Raw genomic sequence first — 16,622 nt, 5'->3', positions numbered from 1 at the left:
GCTTATATATCGCATTCACCCGCGTTCGTAATGTAGAGAGGAGTTAGGCGTTTTAACTGCACCGTCACAGTACATGTATTCACTAATGAGATTCGTCATAAATAACTCATCACAATTTTCGAAGGAAAGTGACGTTCATACCTACAACACTAAAGGGAGAAAGATCCTTATTACCCATTATTAAAGCTTCAGTGGTTTAGAAAGGAGTTCAATACACAGCAACAAAAATTTTTGATCATTTACTCAATAAAATATCTGGCAGATAGTAAAGCAAGATGGGTAGATCACATAACTAATGAGGAGATATTGAATAGAATTGGGGAGAAGAGGAGTTTGTGGCACAACTTGACAAGAAGAAGGGACCGGTTGGTAGGACATGTTCTGAGGCATCGAGGGATCACAAATTTAGCGTTGGAGGACAGCGTGGAGGGTAAAAATCGTAGAGGGAGACCAAGAGATGAATACACTAAGCAGATTCAGAAGGATGTAGGTTGCAGTAAGTACTGGGAGATGAAGAAGCTTGCACAGGATAGAGTAGCATGGAGAGCTGCATCAAACCAGTCTCAGGACCGAAGACCACAACAACAACACTAAAGCAAGTTGCAATCTAACCGATAATCATTTGTCCCGGACAACACCTTCTATTCCAAGGACGAATTTATAGTTTAAAATTGGTAGCCTGAAAAAACGCCTTGTTTTTAAGTCTTTACATAAGTAAGGCTAAAAAATAATGTCATTAATATTAACACTAGTCCTGTAAATTGTTTCATTCCACATCATTTCGCAGAAAGAATTTTTCAGACGATCTATGGAACATATAGTTAACTAACAAACTATGGCTAACTAACTACACTGAATAACATATCCAGCATCACAGCACAATTAATGACGTATCTGCTGAACCAACAATAATGTCTGCCTTTTCGTATACGCACCCCTTGCCCCTTACAACTATGTCTGCGTAGTTACATTTGTACATGCTACTGTTACTGTCATCACCATTTTGTTGTTGTTGTTACGGTATTATTATTAACAGCAGCAGAAGTTGTTACAGCAACAGTATCGCTAGTGTTAATGCAGTTATTCTTCGTACTTTTATTAATAATGTCCTTAGATACATCCAAATCTTGTCTCATACTATTTACTACTATCCTTTTATTAATATAACGGAATTTTGAGCCATGTTGCCGTGATTGTAGCAAATAATTATTAATTAGAGAGGTGTTGCCTTCTTGCAAGAATACAATTTTTTCTTATTTAATAACCAAACATATTCCACCACAGCTGACAACTTCAGCGGAAGTCTATCTTACATCCTTTTTTTTATACATTATGCAGCCAGATGGCACACAGAAAGTAAAAAAAGGACGATAAAAGCAAAAACACACTGATGACACGGAAATTGTGGAGAAACATGTTTCAGGATTAAACGAAACAACAAATTGTGTTGTGGAAAGAAGGTAGATACTCCAATTATTACTATTTTATTATTGTGTATCGTGTTACAATTGTCAATTTATGAACATCTATGAAGTAAAATATGTGTCAAATCTAGGTCCGATGTAAGAGAGGGACTGAAAGATAAAATTAGACAGAGAGACATCATGAAAGGTGACTATTTTGGCTTTTGTAGGGTCCTGAAAAGTAGAAAAGAGAACTGAAGGTGTGTTAGCTGACGATCAGTTTGACTTTCAGAAAGGTAAGAACGCCAGAGTGGGAGTTCTGACGTTGCGATTGATAATGGAAACAAGACTTGAAACAAGTCAAAGCACTCTGATAGGATTTTTCCAACTGCAAGATGATTGAATTCTGAGAGAAATAGGTGTAAGCTATAGGGAAAGGCGGGCAATATGCAATATGTACAGGAACCAAGAGGGAACCGTTGTTATCTACAATAGATACAAATGCTCTAGTAGTAAGCGTCGTGTATTCTTTACGGCTATTCGCAGATGCTGCAGTTGTCTATACCAAAGCATCAACGCCAGAACATAGTAAGAATTTGCAGAACGACCTGCAGAGAATTGATGAATGGTGCAGACTCTGGCAGTTGACCCTGAACGTAAATAAATGTAACATATTGGGCATACATAGAAAAAGAAATCCACTATTGTACAGTTACACTATTGGTGACAAACACCTGGAGACAGCGTCTGCCGTAAAATATGTAGGCGTAACTATCCAGAGCGACCTTAAGTGGAATGACCACATAAAACAGATAGTAGGAAAATCAGATACCAGATTCAGATTCATCGGAAGAATCTGAAGGAAATGTAACTCATCCACGGAATAAGTGGCTTGTAAGGCGCTTGTTCACCTGATTCTTGAGTATTGCTCGTCTATCTGGGGTCCCTATCAGGTAGGATCCAACGAAGAGCGGCGCGTTTCGTCACGGGATCGTTTAGCTGGCAAGAGAGCGTTACGGAGGTACTAAACAAACTCCACTGGCAGACGTTACAAGAGAGGCGTTGTACATCACGGAGAAATTTACTACTGAAATTTCGGGACAGCGCTTTTCCGGAGAAGTTGGACAACATATTACTTCCCCCCACATACATCTCGCGTATTGACCACGAGAAGAAAATTCTAGAAATTAGAACCAATATAGAGGCTTACCGACAATCTATCTTCCCGCGCACTGTTCGCGAGTGGAACAGGGTTGGAGGGATCAGATAGTGGTACCGAAAGTACGCTCCGCAACACAGCATTAGGTAGCTTACGGAGTATGTTGTAGGTGATTAGATCATAACAATAAGAATGGAAGGTGCAAAATGATTAAAAAGGTTGTAATTCAGGGATGTAGCCCTTAGCGTCTACTGCAAATCGAACAAGCAGTGACGGAAATAAAAGAAAGTTTCAAGAGCGGAGTTAAAATTCGGATGAAAGGGTGTCAGTGATAAATTCGCTGATGACATTGCTATCGTCACTGAAAGTGAAGGAGAGGCGGGTTGAACGGAATGAACAGTGTAATAAGTAATATGGACAGCGGGTAGACCGGTGAAAGTCGAAAGTAACGAGGAATAGGAATAACGAGATCAGCGATAAACGTATCAAAACAGGGAACCACGAAATATATAAAGTGAAGGAAGCGAAATAACAAACGAAGGACGAAGGAAGAAGGAGATAAAAAGCAGGCTACCACACGCAAAGAAAGCATTCCTGGCCGTAAGGATTAATCTTAGGAACGAATTTCTGGGAATGTATGTCTCGCTACAGAATTCTACAGTAGTGAATAATGGACTGTAGGACAACCAGAAAGGAAGATACTCGAAGCGTTTTATTTATGGTGCTACAGAAGCATGTTGAATATTAGGTGGACTGATAAGGAATGAGGAAGTTCTCAGCAGGAACAACGAAAGAAGGAACACATGGAAAACACTGACAAGATAAGGGGCAGGATGACAAGATTTGTGTTAAGACATCAAGGAATAACAATATGGTACTAAAGGGAGCTGTGGAGGGTAATGACAGCAGGGGACGACAGGGATTGGAACATGTCCAACAAATAATTGAGGACGTAGGGTACAAGCGCTATTCTGAGATGAAGAGATTGGTACAAGAGAGAAACTCGTGGTGGGCCACATCAAACCGATCAGGAGAATGATGACGCACCAAGAAAGGGTGCTTGTGTGGCGTTCTTGAACCACGCAGAAAGAGATCAGGACACAGTGTTGTTCAGCATTTGCGAGTAGCCATTTGTATCCTGTCCGGTTTGGCAAAGATTTCTAGTAGAAATATTGGAACACGTGAGGCAATACTGACCCTACGACATATCTTAGGAGCTAGGTTAAGGAAAGGCAAACCTACGTTTCTAGCATTTGTAGATTTAGAGAAAGCTTTTGACAATGTTGACTGAAATACTCTCTTTCAAATTCTGAAGGTGGCAAGGGTAAAATACAGGGAGCGAAAGGCTATTTACAATTTGTACAGAAACCAGATGGCAGTTATAAGAGTCGAGGGACATGATAGGGAAGCAGTGGTTGGGAAGGGAGTGAGACAGGGTTGTAGCCTCTCCCCGATGTTATTCAATCGGTATATTGAGCAAGCAGTGAAAGAAACAAAAGAAAAATTCGGAGTAGTTATTAAAATCCATGAAGAGGAAATAAAAACTTTGAGGTGCGCCGATAACATTGTAATTCTGTCAGAGACAGCAAAGGACTTGGAAGAGTAGTTGAACGGAATGGATAGTGTCCTGAAAGGAGGATCTAAGATGAACATCAACAAAAGCAAAACGAGGATAATGGAATGTAGTCGAATGAAGTCGGGTGATGCTGAGGGAATTAGCTTAGGAAATGAGACACTTAAAGTAGTAAAGGAGTTTTGCTATTTGGGGAGCCGAATAACTGATGATGGTCGAAGTAGAGAGCATATAAAATGTAGACTGCCAATGGCAAGGAAAGCGTTTCTAAAGAAGAGAAATTTGTTAACATCGAGCATAGATTTAAGTGTCAGGAAGTCGTTTCTGAAAGTATTTGTATGGAGTGTAGCCATGTATGGAAGTGAAACATGGACGATAAATAGTTTGGACAAGAAGAGAATAGAAGCTTTCGAAATGTGGTGCTACAGAAGGCCGGCCGGGGTGGCCGAGCGGTGCTAGGCGCTTCAGTCTGGAACCGCGCGACCGCTACGGTCGCAGGTTCGAATCCTGCCTCGGCCATGGATGTGTGTGATATCGTTAGGTTAGTTAGGTTTAAGTAGTTCTATGTTCTAGGGGACTGATGACACCAGAAGTTAAGTCCCATAGTGCTCAGATCCATTTGCTACAGAAGAATGCTGAAGAGTTGATGGGTAGATCACATAACTAATGAGGAGGTATTGAATAGAATTGGGGAGAAGAGGAGTTTGTGGCACAACTTGACTAGAAGAAGGGATCGGTTGGTAGGACATGTTCTGAGGCATCAAGGGATCACCAATTTAGTACTGGAGGGCAGCGTGGAGGGTAAAAATCGTAGAGGGAGACCAAGAGATGAATACACTAAGCAGATTCAGAGGGATGTAGGTTGCAGTAGGTCTGGGAGATAAAGAAATTTGCACAGGACAGAGTAGCATGGAGAGCTGCATCAAACCAGTCTCAGGACTGAAGACCCCAACAACAACAACATTCTAGTATTTTGAAACAAGACAGAGTAAACAGCACTGAATACACCACGAGGGATCATTCTTAGCCTTTACACGTTTCTTACAATTTTTGCGGGAGAGCTTTTATGTTTTTTTCATTGTAAAATGTGTTTGAGAAGAATTCCGAAACTGCTGTCTTGTTCAGAAAACATGATCGCTTTAAGTGATTATGGCTAACCACTGGACGTCGGCGTAGGTAAACACGCTTTACTACGGTAGGAAGTGGCAAGCTCCGGGCGACACAGCCGCGCAGACAGACAGCAGGATCAGCTGAGAGCGGCGGGCAGCCAGGCGAGGTATTCCCCAGTCTCCCTGGGGGCTGGCGCGTGCGCGGCAAACTCGTTCTGGCGTGGTGCAAACACCGCTCACCCACGGCATTCCGGGAAACTCGGCGCGGTCCGAGGGCTGTCCACCACGCAGCCTGCGTGTCGCGCTATACTATATACACGACTGGCCATTAAAATTGTTACACCACGAAGAAGACGTGCTACAGGCGCGAAATTTAACCGACAGGAAGACGATGCTGAGATACGCAAATGATTAGCTTTTCAGAGCATTCACACGAGGTTGGCGCCGGTAGCGGCACCTACAAAGTGCTGACATTAGGAAAGTTTCCAAACGATTTGTCATACAGAAACAGCAGTTGACCGGCATTGCCTGGTGAAACGTTGTTGCGATGCCTCGTGTAAGGAGGAGAAATGCTTACCATCACGTTTCCGACTTTCATAAAGGTCGGATTGTAGCCTATCGCGATTGCGGTTTATCGTATCGCGACATTGCTACTCGCGTTGGTCGAGATCCAACGACTGTTTGCAGAATATGGAGTCAATGGGTTCAGGAGGGTAATACAGAACCCCGTGCTGGATCCCAACGGCCTCGTATCACTAGCAGTCGAGATGACAGGCATCTTATCCACATGGCTGTAACGGATCGTGCAACCACCTCTCGATCCCTGAGTCAGCAGATGGGTACGTTTGCAAGACAACAACCATCTGCACGAACAGTTCGAGGACGTTTGCAGCAGCATGGACTATCAGCTCGGAGACCATAGCTGCGATTACCCTTGACGCTGCATCGCAGACAGGAGAGCCTGCGATGGTGTGTTCAACGACTAACCTGTGTGCACGAATGGCAAAATGTCATTTTTTCGGATGAATCCAGATTCTGTTTACAGTGTCATGTTGGTCGCATCCGTATTTGGCGACATTGCGGTGAACGCACATTCGAAGCGTGTATTCGTCATCGCCATACTGGCGTATCACCCGGCGTAATGGTATGAAGTGCCATTGGTTACACGTCTCGGTCACTTCTTGTTCGCATTCACCACACTTAGAACAGTGGACGCATTTCAGCAGGATAATGCATGACCGTATGTTGCACGTCCTGTACGGGCCTTTCTGGATACAGAAAATGTTCAACTGCTGCCCTGGCCAGCACATCCTCTAGATCTCTCACCAATTTAAAACGTCTGGTCAATGTTGGCCGAGCAACTGACTCGTCACAATACGCCAGTCACTACTCTTGAACTGTGGTATCGTGTTGAAGCTGCATGGGCAAGTGTACCTGTACACGCCATCCGAGCTCTGTTTGACTCAATGCCCAGGCGTTTCAAGGCCGTTCGTACGGCCAGCTGTGGCTGTTCTGGCTACTGATTTCTCAGGATCTATGCACCCAAATTACGTGAAAATGTAATCACATGTCAGTTCTAGTGTAATATATTTGTCCAATGAATACCCGTTTATCATCTGCATTTCTTCTTGGTGTAGCAATTTTAATGGCCAGTAGTGCATATATACCGGCATATTGCATTGCACTGCGCCCATGCGGCCCATCTACGCCGCTGCGATCAGCGTCTACTCCCAACACTGCATTCGGTCTCAGGGTAGGAGGTCAATTTTCGTGTGCAACGCCCTCTTCTGTCGTACTACACAGAGGCGAATGATTATCTCAATCACACGTGCTTGTTTCTTTTTTAGGATTCTCATGAAAGTTCAGCGCAGACTAATGAATTAGGAATGTTCTGCCAAGACGGGAAGAAAAGCGAGATAAAAAGCTGAACGAAAATAACTAGCCAAGACAGCACAAGAAGTTTTAATGCAAGTGCTAATTTCTGTTTGGGCAAGTGAGGCTGCCCAAAAATGCGAAGATTGGTTTGTATACTAAAATTAATTAATACGCATGGCCCTACTGCAGTTGGTGCACCCCTGTGGTACGCCCGTGCCTTCCATCAACAGCCTTTGCCAGTCATTTGGATGGGGACCAACAGTTTAACCCTTGACGTTGCACGTGCGGTCTCACAGACCGCTGGTGTTTGTTGTTATTCTCTTGCTAATGCATAATGCTGGCGTAGGAGATTACAGCGTTGTCTAGTTGTTGTTTCCCGAAGCTACAGTGGTTTCTTTTGTCAGCAGCCACTTGAATGTGACGTGGACTTGTACTATTACTGCTTCTTTCGAACTAGCGGTCTCTGAGAGTGTACCTGGATCGTTACGTTATGGATTCAGTAGCGAGGTCTTCGTCTCCTGTTCATGTTTAATGGACTCTAACTTCGAGGATACTGTTTCAAAATGGTCTGAGGACAGTTTAGGAAGCGATGTTGGATCAGACAGTGACAACGAAATTGAAAATGAACATAACACAATATAGGGACAGTGTGAAAGTGAATACGAATTTATTTTGCCATCTGTGAATTCCTTGAATTAAACAAGTGATCAAAGTGATTAAGACAGAAGTATGGAGGCTGATTATTTAGCTAGAGGTTCTGCTATGAATAGATTAGGCCGAAACAAATATCGCTGCTCGTCGAAGCCTCTTCTAATGATGGCCTACGGCATTATTTTTGACTCAAATCGCTCTGAGCACTATGGGACTTAATATCTGAGGGCATCAGTCCCCTAGAACTTAGAACTACTTAAACCTAACTAACCTAAGGACATCACACACATCCATGCCCGAGGCAGGATTCCAACCTGCGACCGGAGCAGTCGCGCGGTTCCGGACTGAAAGCATTATTTTTCCTCATGTTGGACATAAGTGGGGTGAAAGGGTTTGTCCTTCATAATTCGAATAAAAGTAATACTCAGGTGAAGCGCTTTCATTATTGAAAAACCTTGTAAACTTTTTGGTGACTCCGCGCATAAAATGCATGTCAACAAGTATCACATACCTCGTGAACTTCATGCATCCTTCACCGTGTTTTGGGTCTAGCAGAACTAAGAGTAGAAGTCGTTGTAGGACAATTGGGAAAACCGAAAACATCCTCCACCTACGACCCAAAAAATGAAGAGAAGGACCCCTTATATTTGCCATTGCTGCAAGAACCCAATAATCTCTTCAAAAATTTCCAGCGAGTGCAAAGAAATCGTCTGAGAAGGAAACTAAATACCTGAAAAGTACTCGCTGATTTTCATTCTTTTGAATGTTTTGTGGGAGTTTTCTATGTTTTTATTATTACATGGGTAATAAACAGTAAAAACATAGCAAAAAGTAAAATTTGGAGTGCAGGATATTTAAGTTTGCAATGGAATTAACATTATTTTATAATATTATGTTCATTTAGTGTAGTTTTCTATTTATGCGTTTTTTTCGTAAAAATAAACTTTAAAATTTATTTGAGTTCATATATTTTTGTGTGGTATTAATGTAGCGCCGGCCGTTGTTGCCGAGCGATTCTAGGCGCTTCAGTCTGGAACCGCGCTGCTGCTACGGTCGCAGGTTGGAATCCTGCCTCGGGCATGGATGTGTGTGATGTCCTTAGGTTAGTTACATTTCAATAGTTCTAAGTCTAGGGGACTGATGACCTCAGATGTTAAGTCCCATAGTGCTTAGAGCCATTATGAATGTAGCCTTTTACATAAAATCCGAAATGTTCCACTGAAATTGATGAATGAAATTTTTATGGCTATATAAACGCAGCGGTCACTCAGACCGCAGCTGTTAGTATGTGACCAAAAAATGATCTGGGGATCGAAAGTTAAAATAGACCTGATTCCGCACCACAGCGTAACTTAGAAATTTTCACAATAACAAGTATTTTGACAAACAAAAAATGTGAAGCGCCCAGACGGGTAGGAGGAACGAAATGAAACTTCACGAATTGAGAGGAAATGTGACGTTACTTCAGTGATTACAAACTCGAGTAAGATTTATAAAGAAGCTGGCAGTGTGAGCCCACTTATAAGCTTGACGTTGTACCCCCTCTGACCTGGATGCATGCATTGGTTCGGTCTAGCAAGGTGTCAAAAACCGTTGTATCCACTCTTGAGGCAAAAGGATGTATCTGACATCCTGAATGGATACTGGCACTCGGACGGAGATGACGTCGAGCTGGTCCCATAAGTGTCCTATCAGTGACAGGTCTGGTGATAAAAGACGGTTTGAGTTTTTACATCTCGACTGTTTCTGACAAGTATTCTCATTATTACATCTTGGCTTTCAGGTCACTTTCAAGCCCAGTAGGTGCCGATTTGTTGCACAGTTATCCTGTTATAATACTGTAGAAGACATCGACACCTACTGCGCTAGAAAACAGGCTGTAAAGCCGAAATTATTCAACCGTGCACAATGTAACGTAGTGAATATTTGTCAAAAATAGCCGAAGTGGAAAACTTCAAAATGCCTTAACAAAAAAATGGTTCAAATGGCTCTGAGCACTATGGGACTTAACTGCTGTGGTCATCAATCCCGTAGAACTTAGAACTACTTCAACCTAACTAAGCTAAGGCCATCACACACATCCATGCCCGAGGCAGGATTAGAACCTGCCACCGTAGCGGTAGCGCGGTTCCAGACTGTAGCGCCTAGAACCGCTGGGCCACTCCTGCCGGCAAAATGCCTTAACAAATATACGATTATGGTACCTCACATGAAGAAAATGATTGAGAACTGGAGAACTTGCTAGTGATGGGAGTTCCTCAGTATTACGCAGACAATTTATAGAGAAGAGCATGTTGAAAGATAGCACCATGATATTATTGCATAAGAGATAACACATGAGGATGCAGGATGTCCGTGTGGTACCATTACGCCGTCAGTGTTTCCTCAGTCACTACCGGCCGTAGCCTGAAGCCATACCCGATGGCTCCTCACACAACGATGCCAAGATTTCAACCAGTGATTCTATATCGAGGGTACGAGCATTGTGCTGCGTTGTTATTACTCGTTACTTTCATTATTTAATGACGTATGTAACCAAGTAGTTTTTTGAACTTGGACGTTGTATTTTCTGAAGAGTATAGAGAAGCGTATAATGATACCAAGTGTTTATGTGTTCATTGTTGATAGTGTGGCTTTTTGTTAAAAAAAAAAAAACAAATTTAGGAACTAGGTAATGTGAAGATGTAGAATGTCACCAGAATCCAGCTTCATTACCATTACCATGTTAACTTTGCGTATGGGGAGCAAACTGCGCTGTGATAGCAGCCTTGGCTTCATTTTTTGTGCCTTTTTTTTACGTTTCTTCGTTAAGGTAAGGTTGCTATTTCACTATTCAAATACAGTAAATGTACAAAAAAAGGATTAATAGTTTCGATTTTCCTAGCGATAAAATTACGATCTTCAAATGTACAGGCTCTGCATAAAGTCTCTACACAATTATAAAAATCTATTACGAAGATAGTTAATGAGATCGTCATCAAATTTGTACTTTACACTCAGTTGTTATCAATTTTTTAAGTTAGATTGTATCTGCATGTTTTAGGTCCCCGTTGGTGGATAAGACTGTAACGAACCCATACAAAATGGTTACTCCTCTAAAGAAGGTACTGTGTGTATATTGGTATTTTGAAACAAAAGAGAATCTGCAGTCGCAGCGAAACTTCAGAACGAAGCACGGAAGAGACCCACCGTCACGTTGTAGTGGCTTTATTGAGTGCCACACAAATAAATTAAACTGAGATAAGTTTGGACGGATATTATATTCTCACTACAGTCAATTAGAATATTTTTGGCAATGGAGGAGACATGCAGAAGAGATCCTTCCGTTGATGTTTACATCACTAAGTAGCATTTTTCGAAGAGAAAGTTCATGCATCCGCCCGCTTCATCCATACACTTCACATGCTACGCAGCAAGCGGCAACTTTCTTTAGAGGCAATTGGGTCAAGCACGAAAAGACTGAAGATGTATGTTCTAATAGAGACAGAACGGTGCCGTCTGATTTAGCGGAGCGTATAAATGAACAATAGATATTCCTTAGCTTTCCAAAGTAGTATCTATTGATTTTAAGCGGAAGGATCTAAGCGATCTGGAAAATATGTTGTATATAATAGTTACTAACAGTTTTCACAAACGCAAATTTTACAGGAAATAAGCTTATCTTGTCGCTTTGCAGCCATTCGGCAATCGATTGGTGTACCCGTGAATGACCTGACAGAGACTTCAATGAGCGATTGGAACAGAAGCATCAGTACTGTACTAACAAATTTTGTTTGTACTTGGAAAATTTGAACCCTTTTTAATGCATTCGAATATGATTATTTGTAACGACAGAGCCTTACTTTTCATGTTTGCCACAGACTTATTCAGGGTATTACCTGTCATACTGAAAGTGAATCTAAATGTTAAACGTCACATGTTCTCGTGCTGGGAAGAGTTATAAATGAAATACCCCTGCAGATTCCTTAGTGTCCTTACATCTGACATACATACAACCCACATAAGCTAACATAAAAATATCGCCTTCGTTGCAACAAGTACTTAGCGTATAATTTTACGTCTGTCGACAATGTTAAGAGTGTACTCTAAGCTTGGAAATGGAAAAGATTTCCTATAAGACATATTATTATACATATGCTGATGGAAACAAAAGTTTCTGTATGTCTTATTTAACAGGCAAATTTTTGGAGTCCTAAAAATATAAGTCGCTCATCGAGAATTTCTTTTGTGAAGCCGATAACTCTGACCTCTGAACAGCTCTGATGATCTGCTCTGAGATGCTTCTTGACATATTTACGCCATTTTAGTGTTTTAATTTTTATGCTTCAATATAAAATGAAATATGGCCACCACCTATTTGATAAGTATGTTCATAAAATAAAAAATAAACTTTCCATCCACACATAGAAAAATCGATAATTAGATTGCTAGATCGTTCTAAAAATGGATTCCTGTATTCGCAGTTTGTGTAGGAGTAGTGTGTAATGTATATAAAGATTATGCTATATAAAACATGAATAATGCATCTGAAGTGCCCTTGCCTGTGTTTCAATGGAACTGCAAAAATAATGCTTAGGTAAAAGACAAATACAAACACAATGTGTTTTGACGTTAAATCTTCGGTGGTTCAACAATTTGCAACAGACTTGTTATAGATTAACTAGTAAGTTCACTCCTTGATTAACATTGTGCCGAAGGACAACAAAGATTTCAGTAATGAAACGAGGCAGAATAGGAATTAACAAAGTACCATGGACATAATGTAGAAGGCAAGAATGGCCGTAATGTGAAAATCGATACCTTCACCTAGCATCTTCTAATAGAATCATCAGTCATGGTCTTACAAGGACGTGCCAATTTTGATAGCAATTTTAAGATAAAACAGGTGTTAGCTGCATTTACTGCATCATCGCCAGAATTTTATCCATGAATCTATTTGCTCGAGTCAATAAATTGTCATTGTAGAATGGAAAACTCCTACAAACTCCAAATTGTTTACTGGAGTCAAGCAGTTCTTTAGATTCAATTGTGTAACAAAAACGTTCAGAGACGGTAAATCTGTTTTGTAAGAGAGCTCTGTATGGAAAAGTGAAATACGCGGTCAGAAACGCTTTGATGAAAACAATCAGCACAACTACGTATTAGAAATTTCTATGATTTTGTATACACTAGTGGAAGGATCTGTTGATGCTTTTTTATTATTCCCTTTGTTATTAATTTTGGAATTAATCTGGGAGACCAAAAGCTATTCGGTAAATATTTTAATTGCAAATTGTATGCATACTTTCGCTCGTCAGCAGTGTCATTGTTCTAAACGGTTTATGACTCTCGACCACAAGTAAAATACTAAGGAAACAGGAAAAAAGTGTTATAAAATCAGTAACTTCTGAGTAAAAGAATAGAAAATGCAAGCCTTGTGTATCGCGGAAATTGTATGCCCCAGTTATTTAGAGTCCACAACGGCCATTTTATACTATGCTTTTAACTTTCGAAGCGTTATTTGCTTATCGAATGTATTGAACACACACTTGTTACACGCTTCTTTCGGGGGACTGTTCGCCTCCACAATTCTGCAAGTATTGCATACATAATCTAATACATGTATGTCACCGGGAGAAAGCTTTAACTATTGTGCATCAGCTTTTCTTTACCTAGATCATTCACAACAGCTGATAGAGAAACGACTAAAAAAAGGAAGTTATTATTTTCTTTGTGACGTTTTCGTATAGCCACAGATAACAGTGCCATTTCTTAAAGTTTTATTTATTTGTTAATTTTTCTTTTTTGGTAGTTCGGGGTGTGGTAGGGTACGTTGTTTTCACACTAATAACTAATTTCTAGAGTGAAATAGGCTCTGGTACAATGATCACTTCTTGGTAAAACTGCTTCTGAAGTTCACGTTTTTAACTGTCTTTGTTTCTTCTACATGTCAACGGTATCTAATCAGGCAATACTTTCGGTATGACTTCGCCTGAAACTACAGTAAATATCGAATTCAACCAAATGTTTTTCCGTAGGTTTTAAACTGTAGTCAGTGATTAGATCAATCCTAGAGTACTGTTCAAGGCTTTGGAGTCCTTATCACGTAAGCAGGAGAACAGATTTCAGATGAATTCAGAGCCGTGCTGCTAGAACCGTAATAGGTTGATGCAACCCATACGAAAGTATAATGCGGATGCTCAAGGAACTTAAACTGGAATCATAACTAATAAGATCGGCGTAGGCTGGCAGTATTGGGTAAGTTTAGAGAACTTGATTCGAAAAAGACTGTGCTACCATTACTCTGCCTGCATCGCATGTATCGCGTAGGGTACGTGAGAAGCAGACGAAAGACATTAAGGTACCTACAGTGGCATACAGACAGTTACCTGCCTTTAGCTCAATACGTGAACTGAATAGGAAAGTAACATCGATAATACTGGTACGAAGTACCCTCCGCCATCCGCTGCACAGTGGCTTGCGGATGACGTAAGTATGTTGACGTTCTTGCGGCAGGTAAAAGCAAGTGGAAGATAGGACAAGCCTCGAAAGGCGGCTGCCCTGTTCCCTAACAGCTTGCAAGCGTGTGACAGAAGTCAGCGACGCCCTACCTCCGCGTCGTCAGGATCGACGACGCCGTCGGAGCCCAGGTCGTCGGCGCCCGGCCCGTTGGCGGCGCCACCGTGCCCGGCGGCGCCGGCGTCCTCCTCGTCCATGAGCGACGAGAAGCTGTCGACCGGCTGCTTGCTGTCGTCGTCGTCCTCGTCATCGTCGCCAGTCAGGGGCGACGACGGCGCCCCCTGCCTCTTGGCGCCCAGCATGCCGACGCCGACGATGTCGCAGGAGCTGCTGCTGTCGGCGCAGTCGTCCAGAGGGCTCATCGTCGCGTCGATGGCCGCCGGGTCGTCGTCGTCTACGTCGGCGTCGTGAGGGGGCCACACCGTCGCCACGCGACTCTTCCGCGACCTCTTCGCCACGGAGGAACTCCCACCGGCATTCTCTCTCTTCCGGCGCCTGTCACTGTCTTCCGCCCCGATGGCCGCTGGCAGAATCGGGAAACGCATCACATTCCTTTCTGCGCTCTCTGATGTAACGGTGACTGTATCTCGTCACAAGATAACTAAACGTCACACATCTAGTACAGTTCACTGTGTACTCGCTGGGAAAGCACGCCTTAGTACCCAGCACAGCTGAAACATCCAGACAATCCTATAAGGCACTTTCCACATTTCTACATACCTTGCACGACAGTTCAGGTAGAAATTCGTAAGGACGTAAGCCAACTCGTGCTACACCACATTTGTCAACAGGTGCTGAATACTCTAAAAAAGAGTGTTCCGTGATAGAGTGCCACACGCACTTTGAGCTGGATGCCACCACAGTGTTCATTTCAAACCATACAAAACATTTGCGTTGCTCGACACGAAGGACAAAGTGTCACTGATGAGAAAGTTAGATAACGCCTAGGCGTAACAGTTCATTAGAGTATTCTTCACTGTCAAACCGCGGTACTGCACGCCACACAGGTTTTAAGAACCTTGGAAAAAGTGTTTTCACACCTGTTCATTCCACACAGCGCGTTACTCGCGCGCGCACGGCGATGTGCGTGGCGTTCCACACGCTTTTGCAGTCAGCTGCGCGAAGCTCCCACGTCCGTCAGGCGCCAGCACTCTCGCACGTTTCTGCGCACCCGCGTGTGTCTGTGTGCACGTGTGTGAGTGCGTCGGTGTGTATGTCAGCGCGCGGGCGCCCGCGGCGCTAGAGTCGTCGCCGCACTCGCTCCACTACTGTGCTCCACTTACGGTGAAGACCGCCGTCGTGACGGACACACCGCAGCACGCGAGACGAGCGCACGCACACCAGAGCGACACGTACGCAAGTAGAAAAAAAAAATTATACGACGAGAGTACTTATCTGCGAGGCGGCCGGTCGCGGCGACGCACTGCGTGGTGTTTTCGCACTTCCGCTGGCGGGCGCGGGCGCAGACGCAGCTCGCGTTGTGTAACGGCGGCCGGCGCGCGCTCTAGCCCCGAGCGGTGTCGGCGTTCGGACGCTGTCCTGGCTGCGCGGCCGGGCCACCAGTGCGCCGCTCGACGCCGCCGCCGCCAGCGCCGCCCGCAGGCGCCGCCACGCAACCCGGCGCGCGCCAAACCCGTCTCGACCAGTCCTCTCTCTCTCTCTCGCTCGCTCTGGCCTCTCTGCCATTCCTCTCCTTTCCTCACTCAATTTTCTCCCCCTTATTCCTCAATTCTCCTCGCCTCTCTTCCGCCTGCTCGAGGTGTCGCTGGAGCCATGTACGTGTGCTGCCGTTCTTAGCCCGTGTGTGAGCGCGCTATCCGTGAATGTGTGTCCCTGTGTGTGTGTGTGAGTGCCGGACCACAACCTTGAAACACCTCTCTCTCCGTCTCCGTCCTCCTGATTCTGTCTCTCACCCGCTGGACCGCCGCCGCTGACTGACTGCTTGGGGCCAGCCCCAAGGGGCGCAGTCTGGGATCACTCTTCGTCCGTGGCGCCTCGCGAACAGCATTTCGGGAAACCGACTGGGTCCCATCCTTTGTCACCAACATCAGCCACCTAGAGTTCCAGCATCCGTAGTTCGAACGTAATGACCTACTTGGAACAAACTGACACCGAATCATCAACTATTGCTGGTTTTTCCGTCTTAAACCTACTACAGCTGCAGTATGCTTAAGACGGAAAAACCAATAATAATTTATTATAACAACTGCTGTGGAAGGCGTCCATGAAAATGGAAACATACCATGACTCCAAATGATTTGGGTTGGGTTGGGATGTTTTGGGGGAAGAGACCAAACTGCGAGGTCATCGGTCTCATCGGGTTAGGGAAGGACACGGAAGGAAGTCGGCCGTGC

The 16,622-nt window shown here is 43.6% G+C and overlaps 1 protein-coding gene across 1 annotated transcript in view; it reads right to left on the bottom strand.

Moving 5' to 3' along the window:
- LOC124803241 (transcription factor MafA-like) overlaps positions 1 to 15,785 on the bottom strand; it is a 196,719-nt gene extending 180,934 nt beyond the window's left edge. The window contains exon 1 of the mRNA XM_047264422.1: positions 14,361 to 15,785. Within this exon, the coding sequence (XP_047120378.1) occupies positions 14,361 to 14,813 (453 nt within the window). The 5' untranslated portion in view covers positions 14,814 to 15,785. The remainder of the gene's footprint in view (positions 1 to 14,360) is intronic.
- Between the last annotated feature and the right edge of the window lie 837 nt (positions 15,786 to 16,622).

This window comes from Schistocerca piceifrons, chromosome 6, assembly GCF_021461385.2.
Source record: "Schistocerca piceifrons isolate TAMUIC-IGC-003096 chromosome 6, iqSchPice1.1, whole genome shotgun sequence".
NCBI classification, from domain to species: Eukaryota; Metazoa; Arthropoda; class Insecta; order Orthoptera; family Acrididae; genus Schistocerca; species Schistocerca piceifrons.
This window is presented reverse-complemented; position numbering and strand designations above follow the sequence as displayed.